We start from the raw sequence: 17,879 nt of genomic DNA, 5'->3' as shown, positions 1-17,879 counted from the left end.
TGCTTAGACAAGTGCAGCAAACACTTGTGCAGGTCACAATGTGGGAATGAGAACTTGAGAACTGACCTCTCACCGCCCCCACCCCCACCCCCTGGTTTTCATCTGCCATCCCCTACACAAATGAGAATGCTTCAAAAAAAGGTGTGGGAAACGGAATCACAAAATGAGTTCAGTCTGGTGCAAGAACGCTTTGAAGTTCATGGAGGGTTTTTCGTAACGTGCATTTTCCATGAGCTGTTTGTGTATGGCTTCCCTTGGGAATGCATATGTGGGGAGGATCACTGTTCTTGGGCCATGCCCAGTGTCAGCCAGCACCAGCAGAGCATGTAGCTGCTATAAGACATTCAGATGTCTGCTTTGTAAAGCTGGGGAAGCAGTTACATCAACTGTGTTACAGGAACTAAACCTGCTAGCTACATTTTGCTGGTCTAATATTTGTTTTGATTTCATAATTGAACTAGGGAATCTCAAGAGTCACCTAAAACACAATGTAGCTATCCACTAGCAGCTTCTGCTTTCTGGACTATGGCCATCTGAATCTAAAAAGTTCAGCACTGTGGTTGGGCACTTGGCCTGGAGGTTTAAGACTCCACTTGGGATATCTTCAATTCCACACTTAATCTTAGCCAAAAGGCCGAGAAGCAATGGGATATCTTCAATTCCATATGAGAGTGTCTGCTTTCAGTTCTGGTTTCCCTACTTTCAATTCCAGCTTCTTGCTCATGCACACTCCAGGAGGCAGAAGGCTTTGGCTTAAGTACTTGGGTTCCTACACCCACATGGGAGTCCTGGATTGAGTTCCCAAGTGCTGACCTTGTCCTGGCCCAGCTATGGACATCGTAGGCATTTGATGAGTGAACCAGTGGACAGAAGATCAGTATTTGTCTCTCTTTAAAATTAAAACAAATAGGGCCCGGCGGCGTGGCCTAGCGGCTAAAGTCCTCGCCTTGAAAGCCCCGGGATCCCATATGGGCGCCGGTTCTAATCCCGGCAGCTCCACTTCCCATCCAGCTCCCTGCTTGTGGCCTGGGAAAGCAGTCGAGGACGGCCCAAAGATTTGGGACCCTGCACCCGCGTGGGAGACCCGGAAGAGGTTCCTGGTTCCCGGCATCGGATCGGCGCGCATCAGCCCGTTGCGGCTCACTTGGGGAGTGAATCATCGGACGGAAGATCTTCCTCTCTGTCTCTCCTCCTCTGTGTATATCTGCCTTTGTAATAAAAATAAATCTTAAAAAAAAATTAAAACAAATAAACAAACAAACAAAAACCCCAACACAGTAGCTGGTGTCATGACATAGTGATTAAGCTTCCACTTGTAATTCCAGCATCCTGGGTTGCTCTCCTTCTGCCCCAGCTCCTTGCTAATGTGCCTGAGAAAGCAGAAGAGGATAGGCCAAGTACTTGGTCCCCTGCCACTCATGTGGGAGACCTGGACAGAGTTCCAGGCTCCTGGCTTCAGCCTGGCCTAGCCTTTTCTGTTACAGCCATTTGGGAAGTGAGCTAACTGATGAAAGCTTGCTTGCTATCTCTTTCTCTCTCAGACTTTCAAATAAGTCAAAACATCTTTTTCATGACACCTCAGCACCATTACTACCACTCTTTTTTGTAACAGCCAGCACATGTCTTAGTTCAACCACACACCATCCAGGATGCAGCTATCCATCTCCTGTACAGGCAGACTTGTGGAAGGCTTGTGGAATGAATGGTCTTGCTAAATGTGACCCGACAATGTGTTGCCTACAATGCATTGGTCCTCTACTGGCCCAATGACAGGCAAGAGCAAAAGGAGACATGTCTGTAGCAAACTGGGCAGTAATCTTTGCTGGCTCCCAGTGAGGTGGCCACTGCCATGACTTATCCAACAATAGGGAGGGAGCTTGTGATTAGCGTAAACTTACTAACATCAGACAAATGCTTTTTGGCTCAGGACTTGCCTTAAACAAACAGTTGCTAGAATGAAGTGCCCTGACATTTATCTGATCTCCCTCATTCCTTCTTTTTGATATTCTCCCAAGGTGATCAACAAGTATGTGGCTGTTTTGCTAGCAGGATTTCAAAGGGCCCCTGATCTGTGGCTCACTTGGCCCAGGGACTCAAACACCCGCAAGCAGTTCGTTCACCGTCTGCTCTCCCAATAGGGTTTGCTCTGCTCTTCCCATTGGACAGATATAGGTTCCACCCTTGGCCCCAGGGACTATGGTGCTTTCCCAGCCAATGGTCATCTCCATCTCCTGGAACAGCACCCATCTTCTTTCTGCTTCTAAGTCCTTAGTCACTGACCTCCAGCTGAGATGCCCATCTCTCCCCACAACTTTAAAAAAATTTTAAATTTTATTAATTTCAAAGGCAGAGCTTTAGAGATAGAGACAGAGAGATCTTACATCTATTATCCAAATGGCTGAAGCCAACAGCCATCTAGGTCTCTTAGTAGGTGGCAGTGACCCAAGCACTTGGACCATCCTCTGCTTTCCCAGGCACAGTAGCAGGGATCTGAGTCAAATCCCTGACCCAGAGCTGTTGGGACTCCAACTGGTGCCCATATAGAGAAATGGCATCACGGGTGGTAGCTTAAACCACTGCATCACAACACTCCAACTTTTAGAACCTAAGTTTATATCCAGATTTTGAGCTTTGGTCTGGTCCCGCCCCAGCCATTATAGCCTTTTGGGGAGTAAACCTGCAGATGGAAGATCTGTCTATCTCTTCCTCTCTCTATCCTTCTCTGTAACTCTATTTTCCAAGTAAACAAATATTTTTTTAAACTATGTGAATATTTGGGATAAATCTGAAATGCCAAAGTTATAGTCGTTGGAAAAAGATAATAGGCAGAGAGGGAATAAGGGTATCACAATAAAAATGCCTCTCAGAGCACTCTGATCCTGCAGGTGGTGGTGACGAATGCCCTGCACGTCTTCAGCCATTAGCATCCTAAGCAGAGCTAATGCCTGTCATGCACAGATTGCATAGATGGGATCCTGCGACTTTCACCAGACCCCAAGGAGCACTCTCTCAGACATCTCACCAGAGGATGGCATGCTAGACAGAGGCCCCCAGTCATGTCTGCTGTCTCTTGTGGGCGTCTCAGAAGACATAAGTCTGACAGATGCCTAGAGGTCTGACATCTAATGAGCAGTTTTGTTTTCTAAAAGTAACGAGGAAAATGTACATTTTCCCAAACACAGACACTAATCAGGGTTTCTCTCTGGGATAATTAGGGTTGTCTCCCTCCTCCCCACCCTCAACCTTGCTGCAAGGCTCCTTCTAAAAACACAGAAGAAAAGGCACCTCTGCTGTCTCAGCTGATGGGATGGAGAGCAACATATGAGCACACTAGGGCATGCAGCTCATGGACCCTGGTTAATCAGGGATGGTGACAGCAGGGCTGGCTCTGCACTACCACACCAGGCATTCATGGATCAGCCCCCTTCACCTGCCCCTGGTACACACACGGCCTCTTGCCCCCTCCCTCTATCTCCCAGCCCTCACCTGGTTGATGACATAGATGCCGTAGTCCAGCTGCTGGCGCTGCAGGATTGGGTGCAGGTAATAAAGCCAATACTTGAGGTGCTCCTGTCGGTTGCGGAATGGGATGATGATGGCAACCTTGTGCGGGGAGGTACAATTCTTGGGGGAATGGTGACCACCCAGCTTCACCTCTGGGTTCTGCTTTGCCAGGAGCTCCAGGTCCACATGGATGTTAAAGTCAACCGTCCTGGGGCCGACTAGAGAAGTGGAGGGAAAGAGAAGTTAGCAGGTACCGGATTCACTACTCCACACTCTGCAGGGGAGGATCGGGACACAGCTGTAGGGGCAGTGTCTGCTCTTGGGGACAGCACAATGAGGGAGAGGGCATTCATGCATAGCACCAGGTGGTACTGTGTCCAACACAAGGATGACTATCCATTTCAGTGCTCAAAGTCCTGTGCCCCAGGAAGCTTTCAGTGTTGGGCCAACCCAGAGGACTAGGGACCCTATCAAGCCCTCACCTGCCGCAGACTCTGCCCCACTAGATGCCATGTAAAATAGAAATATTTCCTGCTCAGTCAGCCCAACCAACCGGCTATTGTTACAATCAAGTGACCACGAACTAGAAACCACTTTCTCAGAAATCCTGGGGTTGAGGAGAGGGTGTCGTGGTAAGGCAGGTGAAGCCACAGTTGGAGAGGCCTGCATCCTGTAAGAGAGTTCCAGCTGCCCCACTTCCCCATGTAGCTTCCCTGCTAATGCACCTGAGAATGCAGCAAATGACAGCCTAGCAACCTGGGTCCCTGCCACTTGTGCGAGAGACCAAGATGGAGTCCCTGGCTCCCAGTCTGGGCTTGGCCCAGCCCTTGATATCGCAGATGTTTGGGGGAATAAGCCAGCAGAGGAAAATCTCTCTTTCCCTGTCATTCTACCTTTCAAAACAAATAAACAGAAGTTCGCTACAAAGGAAGTCAGCACAAGAGTTCTGGGCACGGGGGAAAGGCTGATTGGCCCTGGGGTAGCAGCAGATCAGGAGCAGAAAGAAAAGGAAGATTGGATCCCGGACGCAGGGCACAGCATGGAGAACCAGGCACAGGGCCAGGATGGCCACCTAAACTTACTGCATTCCCTGTCCTACAGAATTCCTCAAAACAGGTTCCAGGAAGCATAACAGCTAGCAATCTGCTCGATGGGAAAACACCCTATGGTCCAACAAGGATGGGAACACTCCTACCAAACCCTGCTCCTGGAAAGTGCATCAGGGCCGTGAAGTTGCACAATCCAAAGAGCACCAACCTCTCACTCCACTCAACCGTAGCATCCTGGCCCAATTCGGCGACCTAACTTTTATGCCAGGGAACACACTTTAGGAACTGTCACCCTGGGGAGCCACCTTTACTTGTGAAGAAGATGAGCACCCAGACCCAAGCAAGGGACTTGTACATAGAGCACAGAGTGGGGCCCAACGTGGAGACCTCAGCAGCTCACCCTCCCTGAAATGAGGCAGCCTTCAGGGAGGAAGCTGAGAGCTGGCTCCTCCCCACATCTTCCCTCCCCATCACGTTCCTGCTTAAAGTATCTGAAGGCTCTCAGGTCACTACACAGCTTTGGACAAGGCCAAGGCCAAATCCCTTCATTTGACGAAAATGCCCTCATGTCTGTCTCCCTCCCCATTCCTATAAACCACTTGCTTTTCCCTTTGCTAGTGGGGCCCTTCCACCTCTTCTCTAGTAGGCAGACTTTTGCACTCAGTCACTGTCCCTTTGCTCTCTTCCTTACCCAGGCAGCAAACTCCCTGCTTACCTCCACCCCAGGCAAAGAGGGTGTGCCTCAGGGTTCTGAAGGCTCCATGGAGGGATGGAGGGCAGGGGCAGCTGGCACATCAGTTTCTCACTGAACTACCTGCTGTCCCAGCTCCAACTGCTCCAGGGCAAGGTCAGCAGGCACTGGGCTCCAGGACAGAGTCAGGGGCCACTCTGGACCAGTGTCCCCAATTCCACATTCAGAAACACCTGGAGCCACTGGTACAGACACAGAACTTCAGCCAGCACAGCTCTGCAAGTCTGAGGGAGCACCCAGGTGCATGAATAACAAGGAGGTGACTAGGGTGGGGCAAGAGGTCCCTCCTCATAAATTTTAGGGCAATGAGGTAAGCGGAGTCCTCAGGGATTCCCCCCAACTCACCCACCCACACCCTAGCCAAAAAAGTTTGCCAGTCCTGGGCTGATCAACCCGTTAACCGTGGAGGAAGCCGTTGGGAGGCTCAGCTGCACTGTGAACTTGTCAACAATACCACAGAAAGAAGATATGCCACTGAGCTCCTCTCACTCCAGAAGGCCCCAGAACATCTGCAGTGCCCCCATTCTACCCACCCCACCCCTGGTTTTGAAGATGCTGATAAACAACCCATTTTTGGGAACCTAAGCAGCATCTGGGGCTGTCACCCTGGCACTTGCTCATACCTTCTGAAACCAACCCAGAGAGCAGAATTCACACGTGGCCTGCCCTGCCCAGCCTTCCCGGAGCAGAAACCTACAAACTGGAAGGAGTGCTGGCGTTGCCCCTCAGGGCGATCTGCTCACAACCACCCACCCTCCTCCAAGGTTCCTGGAACAACTGACACTGCTGTGCACCCAGTATGGGAGCTGACCCCTGGGTGGTCCAGCTTCCCTGTCCCCTCCCTATACACACACACACTCTCTTCCCTTTTTTCCTTCTCAGACACCCCACATTCACACACAGGTGGTGTGACTGGCAATGCTGATTGTCCAGGGGGACCTCCCTAGCACAACCTGTAAGGCTTCATTCTGAACGGTGTGTCTGATGCAAGCTCACCCTGTGACCACTGTTCAATTCATTTTAATCAATACCTCTGAGGCTTCTGGTAGGTGCCAAGCTGAGTGCCAGCCAAGAAAGACTGGGTAGAGATGGAGGAGCAGGAATGGACAAGGCAGTTCCTATCTTCTTGGAGCTCCTTACAGAGCATGTGCCAGAACCTCCATGGAAGTCACCCTATTCCAGGGCGGGGCAGGGACACAATCCTACAAGGGCTCCTTGCCAAGCACTAAGACGCCGAAGCCTCGTCTTACTCTCCCACCTCTGCTCTCTCCATGGCCCCAGACACTTCAGCCAGCACACTAAGCCCCACTCCAACCCACCTAGCCCAGCCTGGCAATTCCTTCCCCTGTCCATTCTTTATCTCAGAACGCTACACAAAGCCTGACTCCCACGGTCCACATCTGAGACAGGACAGCACCCCACAGCCCCTCACCTGTAATTGACGGCCTTCTCGGGTCCAGCACAGCTTGGAGGCCTCCCCAAGCACCCAGTGTCCTCCTGCTACACTGGCTGGACCATCCTCCATCACCCAGCTGGCTCCATTCCAGTGAGAAAGATCCAGAGAACTCAGACTCCAGGAGGGCAATGCCCAGCTCTGCGGTCAACTCTGGGGCTGCCGGAGGAGGCAGAGGGCTGAGAACTTCACAAGAGTCGGCAGGCTGGGCCAAGGTGCCCTTGCTGTGTGGCACATGGCGTGTGCTTCCACAGCCCTCTGCCCTGCTGGGCTGGCTTGTGTGTTTTCCTGGCTCTGGGAGCTGGGAAGTGGGGTTATGTAAGCAGATGAGCAGATGTGAGCTGTCCTCGGCTCCCCCGCTCAAGCCCCGCCACGTGGGCCTCCCGGCTGGGAGTCCAGGTCACGGCCTGGTGTGTAAGCCGCTCAATAACTTCAATGTGTGAGCCTGAGGCAGACAAATTCCATAGCTCCCTTGCCTGGCCTGGAAAACCCAAACACACACACACACACACACCCCTCCATAAAAAACCCTGCTAATCTAACCGGGCCAGGCATGGAGTCCTGCCTGGCTTTCACACTGGCCAAACCACTAGTTCAATCCTCTAGACTCAGCAAAACAGCCTGGAACTGCTTTCTTCCTGATTAGCCAGTGGTTTAAGATTCTAGTGCTTGGCTTGAGGCTGGAGCGTGACAATGTTTTACCAGGCTGGGAAAGTACAATAAAAGTAAAGACCAGGTAGGTGGTTTTGCACCATACTAAACAGCATCAATATGGTGAAATGAATGCACTGTTCCCAAGAGTAAATGCTGTTACTCTTCTGTTTTTAAGTTGTGTGTCTTTATTTTATTTGAGACAAGGCACAGACAGCATGCACTCCCATTGGTTCAGTCCCCAGATGACCAGGAGATAGGAACTCAATCCAGGTTTCTCATGTGGGTGTCTGTCACCCACATGAGACTTTAAGCCCTCATTGCTGTCTCCCAGGGTCTGCACTAGCAAGAACCTGGAGTGGGTGCTAGAGCTGGGAATCGAACCCAGGCACTACAATATGGGTTGGGGCATCTGAACTATTGGGTCAAACAACTCTTCCTTCATATTTTTTACTTGTTAGCTATCTCCCTTTTCTTAGCAAATGACTGTGATGTGTTAGGTCTTTAAATTTTTTCCCAAAATCCTTTTGACAACCATAGGTCAGGCTCCCCAAAGTTACTTTTGAAGATTTCCTGGGCAAGCAGAGTCAAACATTTTGGAAAGATCTGAGGAAATGTGGGACCACGCAGGACCCAGAATTTGGTGGTTCTGAACATTGCAATGTGGGAATGTCTTCTGGGGCCAGTGCTCAAGCCTAACAGCACACTGCACGGTGAGTCCATGTCGGGGGGCATTTCTGCCTGTGCCAAGTCCTCTGAAGGCCAGGCGTGCACTAGACACTGGATCAGGAGTTCCCATCAAATCCCTGAGCTCAGGAAAGATTTGCTCACAGGGCTCCTGTGTGTTCCCAGTGCCGTCTGTGGGCTCTGTAGGCTCTGATGCAGATGAAGAGGAGCCCCTTCTCTTCTAGCCTGTGGGGAAGAGGACAGACTCGGGGGGCTGGGAGTGGTGTGGTAGGGAAGAGTCACCAAAATCCAACAGCACCAAGCTTCAGGTCAGACTTCACCTTCCCTGACGACTCAAGGTTGGTTCTAAACCTCCTACATATTCACAGCCCCACATCCATTCAAACACACACTCACTTAGTGCTTTCTCTGTGTGAAGGGATGCCGGGTGTGCAGAGGGTGGGGCTGAATGAGATCTCTACCCTCAGCAAGCTGGGAGAGGAGCGATGCAAACACAAAGGTAGGTTTTTGAACACTCGATTCCAGCCACCAGCATTACGAATGGGCACAAAAGAAAGGACAGCAACTAACTCCAAGGCAGGGAGGAGACTCAGAGGAAAGACTCAGGAGCAGCAGCTCCTGTTACGAGGCACTCATGTCCACGTGTCGGCTAGCCTGCTGGACCACCACAATACAGGGTAGTGCACCACTACCCCCTGATTTTCTACCATGGATGCAAGCCACAATATTCCATAAACCTAGAAGAAAAGCAGATGGAGGAGTAAAGGCCGGCAGCCACCAGCAGGGACTCCCCCTTTACCCATTTCTCACTGAGTTGTAAAATTCAACTCACCAAGGCCCCCAAAGGTCCTGGAAATGATTTATTTCTGAAAGCAGACATTCCTGGTGATTTCCTTTATGCTTGTGGGCATAGCTTTAAAATTGAACAATAAATATCTTAAGATGTAACCTGGCACGGGGGATGGGGGAAGTTGGCCCCTGTGCCTTAGCCTCATCCCCAATACTGGTCTCCCAAAATAAAGGTTCCAAAACATCCAGCCAAACAACAGGAATAGTCTGTCTCAAACATGAACAGGACCTCTATCTGGCATGCCACACACAGAACCCTGCATCCTCAGTTTCTGCTGCCAATGCATCGCCCTGGCTGCTAGCAGACCCCGGGGTGGGGGGGGCAGAAATGTTTTTTCAACAGGAAACGGAACACATCTGTGCTCTCGGAAGCCTTGAAAACCCTGCATTTGGGGGACAGAGAAAAACAAGGTCTTCACATTTTCTCAAAAAGAAAAATAACCAACCCTGCTAGAGGAGTTAGAGAGAGCCCAGGTGGCCAAGCGGTAATCTAGACCAAGGCAGCAAGGGGAACCAATATCTTTAGCAGCAGCAGCCCTGCCCTGTGCCTGAGCTATCATATTCTACAGTTTTCCCAAGTGTGATGGATTAACAAGCCCCTGGTCTCGATGGAGCTGTCTCAGAGCTTTGTTGTCTCCCTTGTTAAGCCTAACCCAGCCTTCCAATGCTGGTTAGTGTTCAAAGTGCTGCTGCCTCTTCCATCTTTTGCAGCAGCTCTCAAACTGCAGTGTGGGAACAGACGGCTGGGGACGCATGTGAACCTGCATATTCTGGGTGCTCCTCATCAGACAGCCTGACTTGGCCAGCCTAGCTGAGGCCCAGGACTCTGCATGCTAACAAGTTCTCTTAGGGAACTGCAAAGCCAGTTCCCAGACTTTATTTTGAGAGTCTGCCCCAGAGGTTTACTCATTAACCACTGCTTCCCTTCTCACCCCCAGGAAGTTTTATGTCCTGGAACTGCCTTTTTTTTTCTTCTTCTTTTTTTTTTTTGAAAGAGCAATACAGACAAGAGAGATGGAAGAAGAAGAGATCTTTAACTTAAATCATCATTTGTTGCTTCCGAGGAGTATTAGCAGGAGTCTGGATTGGAAGCAGAATTGCAGAGACTCAAGCCAGCATGTTCATGTGTGAGTCCCTGATAATTTTTCAGCACATAATGGAACCTGCTTCACTTTTCAAACATTTTCCCAAGCTCCTCAGAGTCCATTTTGAATGTATTCAACACCCTCCACAAGCCTGCGGGTGTTAGGCACCCATCTATGAACCTGTTTTCTCCATCAGCCGTCTGAGTGTTGGGGTTCTGTGCCATCCTTCCCCATGCTTGGGACAGTATCTGGAAGAGCAGAATAGCAAACACAGCTCTTGATCAACGGTGTTTAGTAACTGAGCTGGGGCCCACTATTCACAGCACATTCAGATGCCATATGAGACACAAGCACCCCATATTGGAGGAATGTCGGTATGAGTCCCAATTGTTCTGCTTCTGATCTAGCTTCCTGTTGATTCAGGAAATTTGGGAAAGAAGCAGTAGAAGATGGACCAAGTCCTTAGCCCCCTGCCATCTACATAGGAGATTAGAATGGAGTTCCAGGCTCCTAGCTTTGGCCTGGCCCAGAACTGGCTGTCTGCAGCCATTTGGGGAGTGAAATCAGTGCATTCAAGATTCTTTCTCTATGTCACTTTAGCTTTCAAATAAATCTTTTAAATTTTACTTTTTGAAAAATGAACTGAGCAAACAAAGTAGAACACCACATTGGCCTTGATATTTTAGAACCCAACATTCTTGCTTAAGTCAACATCTATGTGGGCAAAAACACTCCCTTTTGGACTCCAAAGGTGTCTGTTGTTTCAGGGTATAGCACCCGATTCAGGAGTGACAAGGACATTCTTCCACCATTAATGTTAAAATAACTTTCCTCTAGGCTAGTCTAGGCCTATACCTTGAGACTTGGTAGCAACAGGTGGCCTAGCCTCCCAATGCAAAGGCTTTGCTTCTTTGGCTATGCCTTAAGCTGCCACAGTAACAGTCTCTTCTCCCAACTCCAAAGAGGATAACTTGCGAGCAGAATTCCAAAGTACACATCTGAGGTGGGTGGTCAGACAGAGAAGCCCCCAGACGCTGTTATCAGAGAACCTGAGCCTAAAGCTAAGGAGGCAAAGCCATGGCCAGATTTCATCATCTTGAAAGGCCAAGAGCCGTTTCAAGTGAGACCCTGAAGAATCCCAGGACAACAGGACACAGGAGCCTTGAGAATCACATTTCAGAGGCAGGTATTGGGCGCAGCAGGTAAGATGCCCCTTGGTGCTTTAGGAGCCATGGGTTATAGTGCAGACATGGCCAAGTCCAAGAACCACACCACACACACAACCAGTTGCAAAAATGGCACAGAAATGGCACCCAAAAACTCTGATCACAAACACATAAATTTCTCAGTAGGTTAAAGGAGCATGGGTTTTACAAGAAGCGCAAGAAGGCCCTGAAAAAGATGCAGGCCAACAAGGTCAAAGGCTGCTGAGGCCCAAGGTAAGTCCATGGCCCCAAAGGGTGTCAACTGCAAGCTTCATGGATTAGCCTTGTGCCAGCACTGCCAAGGTCCTTAGGGCTGTCCTGACCAAGGCTAAGGCTCAAATTACGGCCAAAGCCCAGATCCAGGCCTTGGCTGCATTTGCTGCTGCAGATCCAATTCCAGCTCAGGCTCCGGTTCCTGCTTCCCAAGGAGCCCAGGCACCCACAGAAAGCCTCTGCCTGCCAGTGCAAGAACATAATGACTGGTGTGACCCTGGCTGTTCTCAACCTGGGGCTAGTGTCCTCCTGTGCTATTTGTACAAATAAACTTGAGTCAAGGTCTCTTGGGGCATGACCATTTCATATGGCCGTGCCTAGGTTCGAGTCCCTATCTGCTTCCAAGTTCCTGCACATGAACACCCTAGGAGACAGCAGGTATGTGCTTGGGTCTCTGCCACCTGCTCAGGAGACTCAGGGAGAGTTCTGAGTTCCTGGTTTCAGCCTGGCCTAGCCCTGGTTGTTACGGGCATTTGGGAAGTAAACCAGAAGATGAAAGATCAATTTTTTTCTCTCTCTCTCTTTATCTATCTATGAGTGCATGTGTGTGTATGTGTCTTTCTCAGTGTATTTGTACACTTCCTTTTCAAATAACTAAAAATTGAAAAAATTAAGGGAAACATGTTTTTACATGAAGAAAAATGTCAGCCAGAGATGTTGTATTGGCATATATATATATATACACATATATATATACACACACACACATATAGCTCCACCCTTATCTTTCTTTGAGAAAGCCTGAAGGATTCTGATACTCAAGAATCATAACACGTGTGCCTCTACTGTCCCTAAAGGAAGCCACCAACTGAGCTAAATAGCAGAAAAATGTATCCTGTGTGACATCATTGACCCAAACCCTCCCCAAACATATCTGTACCCCATACTCAGCTTTGGCTGAATTCATAGGCACAACAGAAGCCAGGAGAAAAATCCCAGGACAGGGGGCAAGACAGTGACACACTTCAGTCCTTTGGTGACTCAAGGAGACAGCTTTCACTACGAGGAAGCTTTCACACGTGTGTGTGTGTGTAAAGTCTGCTTTCTTTGGTCCTGACCCAAATGCAGACGCCTTCTCCTCACGCCTATGGCTGTGATATGCAGAAACGGCGCTTGCTCACAGCCATCATTACCAGGAAAAGGCTATGGAGGCCAACTTGTTTGGAAACCCTATGTGCTCTTCAAATGAGAGCACTTTGGAGAACACAGTGCCACGCTGAGCTTCTGGGAAAGGCTCAGCACAGTGCAAGCACATGCCAGGGATGTGAGTGCTGTGGGCTGAGTTCCAGGCCATGGCAATAAAGCCAGGATCCCAACCAAGGGAGCCACGTAACTTTTTTTCCTTTGGCTTCACAGCGCATATAAAAGGATAGTCTATTATTAATACAGCCACATTATGTATAAAAACAAGTAAATCTCTTAATACTTTATTACTGAAAAAATGCTAACAACCATCTAAGCTGTCGGGAAAATGGTGCCAACAGAGCGACTCCACATAGTGCCATAAACCTTATCTGTAGAAAATACAAAACCTGCAAAGTATAATAAAGTGAAGTGCCATAAAACAAGATATGCCATGGCCAGTGCTGTAGGCTGGAATACAGCAGGTTAAGCCACAGCTGACATCCCATATGGGTTCACTTCCGATCCAGCTCCCTGATAATGTACCTGGGAAAGCAGCAAAAGATGGCCCAAGTATTTGGGCCTCTGTACCCACTTGGGAGCCCAGATGAAACTTCTGGTTTTGGGTTGGCCTCAATGCAACCATTTAAAAGGAATAAACCAGTAATTGTAAGATCTCTTTGTCTCTCCATCTAGGTAACTCTGCCTTTCAACTAAATAAATCTTAAAAAAAAAAAAAAAGACACGTCTGTAGTTTTGTTTTGAGATCTTCTCTAGCCTGGGACAGTCCCCCTTCCTCCCCTAGGCCTTGTACTCTCAAGCCTTGAGTTAACTCTGGCTGGAGTAAGACACTGATGGAGAGCCCAGGCCATCACTCTGGAGAACCTCTGACCTTCCCCCTAAGCCAGGACATTTGTTCTGCAACTGCTTAGGCCACTTGTTCTTAGAGATGCAGACATCTGATAGATGCTCTTCAGGAACCAAACATCAGTCACAGTGCAGGGTTCAAATCTCTGTTGCACCTCTCAGATACCACAAATGGCTGCTACAGCATCTCTGAATCTTGCTGTGTTCATCATGGGGCTCAATGCATAGTAGACCTACAAAATGCTTGCTGAATAGCTTCATGAATCCTACTTGCAGGTACAAGTCATTTCTAATAAAGCTAAGGGGTTATTTATTTATTTATTTATTTATTTTTATTTTTTTTTTTAAAGATTTTATTATTATTGGAAAGCCGGATATACAGAGAGGAGGAGAGACAGAGAGAAAGATCTTCCATCTGATGTTTCACTCCCCAAGTGAGCCGCAACGGCCGGTGCACGCCAATCCGATGCCGGGAACCAGGAACCTCTTCCGGGTCTCCCACGCGGGTGCAGGGTCCCAAAGCATTGGGCCGTCCTCGACTGCTTTCCCAGGCCACAAGCAGGGAGCTGGATGGGAAGTGCAGCTGCCGGGATTAGAACCGGCGCCCATATGGGATCCCGGGGCGTTCAAGGCGAGGACTTTAGCCGCTAGGCCACGCCGCCGGGCCCTAAGGGGTTATTTATTTAAAAAAGCCTGTTTGCTGAGGGGAGCAGACATGCCCTGCAATGGTGTACAGGAACCAAGGGTACTGCATAACTATAGAAAAGGGAACATGGGCCTTGCCTTGCACATACTGGGATCCTAGATGGGTGCTGGTTCATGTCCCGTTTGCTCCTCTTCCCATCCAGCTCGCTATTTGGGCCTGAAAAGGCAGTTGAGGACAGCCCAAAGCCTTGGAGCCCTGCACAACATGAAGACCCAGAAGAAGCTCCTGGCCTGGGATCAGCTCAGTTCTGGTCATCGCAGCTGCTTGAGAAATGAACCAGTGGATGGAAGATCTTTCTCTGTCTCTCCTCTCTCTAAATCTGCCTTTCCAATAAAAGTAAGTTTTTAAAAATCTAAAAAACAAAACAAAACAAGGAGTGTGCTAGCAAGAGCCTGCACAGAACACAGGAGCAAGAGTCTTCCATAGCAACAAAAGACAGGACAAAGCCAAGAGATAACTAACTGATTCAGAAAAGACACTGGCAATACTGGAGACCAGCAGGAGATATCCATCCAGATGTGTAAGGAATCCCTGCATTTCATCCAGAAGAATCTAACCACTCCAATGGGGTGAAAGGGGGACACAGAAGCAGATTTACTACAACTAAGTAATTTGCCAAGAAGAATCCCAAAGGCCGGGAAGCCTATGAAGAAATGCTCCAGCTCATCAGGAATCAGAGAAGGGAGTTAAAACAGAAAGCATTATACCAGCAGTTGTTATTCTGGAAAAGAAAAGGAAAGGGGGAAAGCAAAGAATTTGTGGCACTGTACAAACTGTCATGCTCTGCTGGGAGAAATAGAAACTGGGATGGTCTCTCTGGAGCTGCTTAGGATCTCCCAAAGGAACACTCCCTACACACATACCACATGCATGTGCACACACATACACCCTCACATGTACACATGCCATACACATATGCTAACCGCATGCCCACACAAGGCATCCACATCCACACCCACACACACGTATAGACATGGCATATGCATACATTACCCACTGCACACACACACACCCATATCCACACCCCCCACCACACACACACATGCACACCCCACGTATACACACACCATACACAGACACCACCCACATGCTCACTTACACATGCACACACAGGCATACACACCCCCATACACACACACACGCCATATGCATACACTACCTACTGCATACACACATCCAACATTCACACCACACACGTCCTGAAAGGACATTGTAAGGATGTTCCTCATGGCAGTTTTTGTGGAAAGCAGTGTTAAAAGCAGTCTAGGACTCCCTCATTCTGGAGGGAGAGAAAACTGGGATGGATAAACACCTTGGAATGTTCTCTGACAGAATCGGCACACTGGATGTTCACGCAGCAGCACAGACAGCCCTTAACAGCATAGGCAAGGAGCAGGCGTTGTGGCACAGTGGGTTAGACTGCTGCCTGGAATGCCCACATCCCTCATCTGAGTCCTAACTATTCTGCTTCTGATTCAGCTCCCTCCCCACTCCACCAGCTAGGGTACTTGACTGTCCTAACAGAGAAAGTTCAACAGATGGTGGCCCAACAGCTCAGGTTCCTGTTATTCATGTAAGAGGTTCAGACGGGCTTCTAGGCTCCAAACTTTGGCCTGACTTAGCCCCAACCTATTGTGGGTATTTGTGAAGTGAACTAGTGAGTGGAAGATATCTCTTTTTCCTTCCCTCCCTCCTCTCTTCTTCCTCGCTTCCCACCACTGCTTTGTCTTTCAAACAAATAAAAAACAAATGTGAGCACATGGCACACAAAACACTTGTTTTGTGTTTTCTTTACATGTATTTATTTGAAAGGCACAGTTATAGAGAGAGGGAGAGAGAGAGAGACTGACGGATCTCTCTGCCGGTTCACTCCCCAAATGGCCACAACAGCTAGCTCTGGGTCAGATCCGAGCCAGGAACCAGGCACTTCTTCCAAGTCTCCGACAGTGGTAGCAGAGGCCCAAGCACCTGGGCCATCTTCCACTGCTTTTGCAGGTCATTAACAGGGAGATGGACAGTTAAGTGGAGCAGCTGAGACTTGATTCGGCACCCATATGGAATGCTGGCACTGTGGATGGTGGTGTTACCTGCTATACCACAATGTTAGTTCCCCCCCCCCCCCAAATCTTGGTTTCTAACTATTACTGTCTACTGGAAAACAAACAAAACATTCCCTAAGTCATGGCTCACAGGAGAAGTGGCTGACCTCAGAGATGAGTCAGGGAAAGAACAGAAGGTCCCTGGAACATCTTGCTATATCCAAAAGTAAAAAAAAAGTCCCGAGAATGACAGGATGCAGCCAAGGACACAGACACCAGCATGATGACAATTTCACTGAGGGCCTCAGTGATCAAGGACTGCAAAGGAAGGTGACCTGCTGAATCAAGGAGAGATCCATAACGTTGCATTGATCTGTGAATAAATCAATACGGGAGAAAGAAATCAGGAGAAGGCCAACTAATAAGCACGGGAGGATGACAGAGTTAGAAAGTCACCAGCAACCAGGGATGGTGCCCGACCCAGTACTTCAGATGCCATCTAGGATGCCTACATTCTACACTTCAGAGGCCGGGTTCAAGTCCCAGCTCCACTCCTGATTCTGGCTTTGTGCTGATGCACATTCCGGGAGGCAGCAGGTGACAGCTCAAGTCTGTCGGTCCCTGCCACCTACATGGGAGACAGATTGAGTCCTGGCTCTCAGCTTTGGCTTAGCCACCACAGGCATCTGGAGTATGAACCAGCAGATGGGAAGTCATTCTCTCTCTCTCTCAAACATATAAAATAAAATCACTAATCACCCTATTGAGACAAGAATCATTAAGATGCTAAAAAAACCCTAATAGATAAAAGTTTAAGGAGTTAGATCATCTCAAAGTTTATACCATAAGACGCTTCTAATTAACAGTGGCAAAATAGGGGCAAAGGTTGTGATGCAGCAGATTAAGCTGTCACCTGTAATGCCAGCATTCTATATGAGCTCCAGTTCCTGACCCACCTGTTCTACCTCCAAATCAGCTCTATGCTGATGTGTCTGGGGAAGCAGCAAAGGGCCCAAGTACTTGGGCCCCTGTACCCACATGAGAGATCTGAAAGTAGCTTTTTGCTTCGGTCTGGCCCAGCCCTAGACATTGCAGTCATTTGAGAAGTGACCCAGCATATAGAAGACCTCTCTTTCTCTTCCCCTCTCTATAACTCTGCCTTTCAAATAAATACAACTAACCTCTTAAAAAAAAAAGGTAACTTTGTAATGGAATAACAGTATTACCACTGTAACGAAATGACCAATAGCTTACAATGGCAATAAGAGCCAAATTAACAGTGTGTGGAATTAACCCTGGAATGCATGGAGATTAACCCAACATCATGTTGGTGGCATTCTCATCAAAAGCGTACCACTTGGGCCTGGTGCAATAGCCTAGTAGCTAAAATCTTCACCTTGCATGCTCCGAAATCCTATATGGGCACCAGTTTGTGTCCCGGCTGCTCCACTTCCCATCCAGCTCCCTGCTTGTGGCCTGGGAAAGCAGTCGAGGATGGCCCAGAGCCTCGGGACCCTACACCCACGTGGGAGATTTGGAAGACATTCCTGGCTATGGGCTTCAGATCAGCTCAGTTCTGGCTGTTGTGGTCACCTGGGAGTGAACCAGAAGATGGAAGATCTTGCTGTCTCTCCTCTC

General features: G+C 48.9%; 1 protein-coding gene across 2 annotated transcripts in view; it reads right to left on the bottom strand.

The window, feature by feature from the left end:
- B4GALT1 (beta-1,4-galactosyltransferase 1) overlaps window positions 1–17,879 on the bottom strand; it is a 48,049-nt gene that overhangs the window by 16,196 nt on the left and 13,974 nt on the right. For both annotated transcript variants that reach the window (XM_058672822.1, XM_004581050.4), the window contains exon 2: window positions 3,487–3,722. In XM_058672822.1, coding sequence (XP_058528805.1) covers window positions 3,487–3,722 — 236 coding nt within the window. The remainder of the gene's footprint in view (window positions 1–3,486; window positions 3,723–17,879) is intronic.

The sequence above is a fragment of the Ochotona princeps genome, chromosome 14, assembly GCF_030435755.1.
Source record: "Ochotona princeps isolate mOchPri1 chromosome 14, mOchPri1.hap1, whole genome shotgun sequence".
Classification (NCBI taxonomy): domain Eukaryota; kingdom Metazoa; phylum Chordata; class Mammalia; order Lagomorpha; family Ochotonidae; genus Ochotona; species Ochotona princeps.
This window is presented reverse-complemented; position numbering and strand designations above follow the sequence as displayed.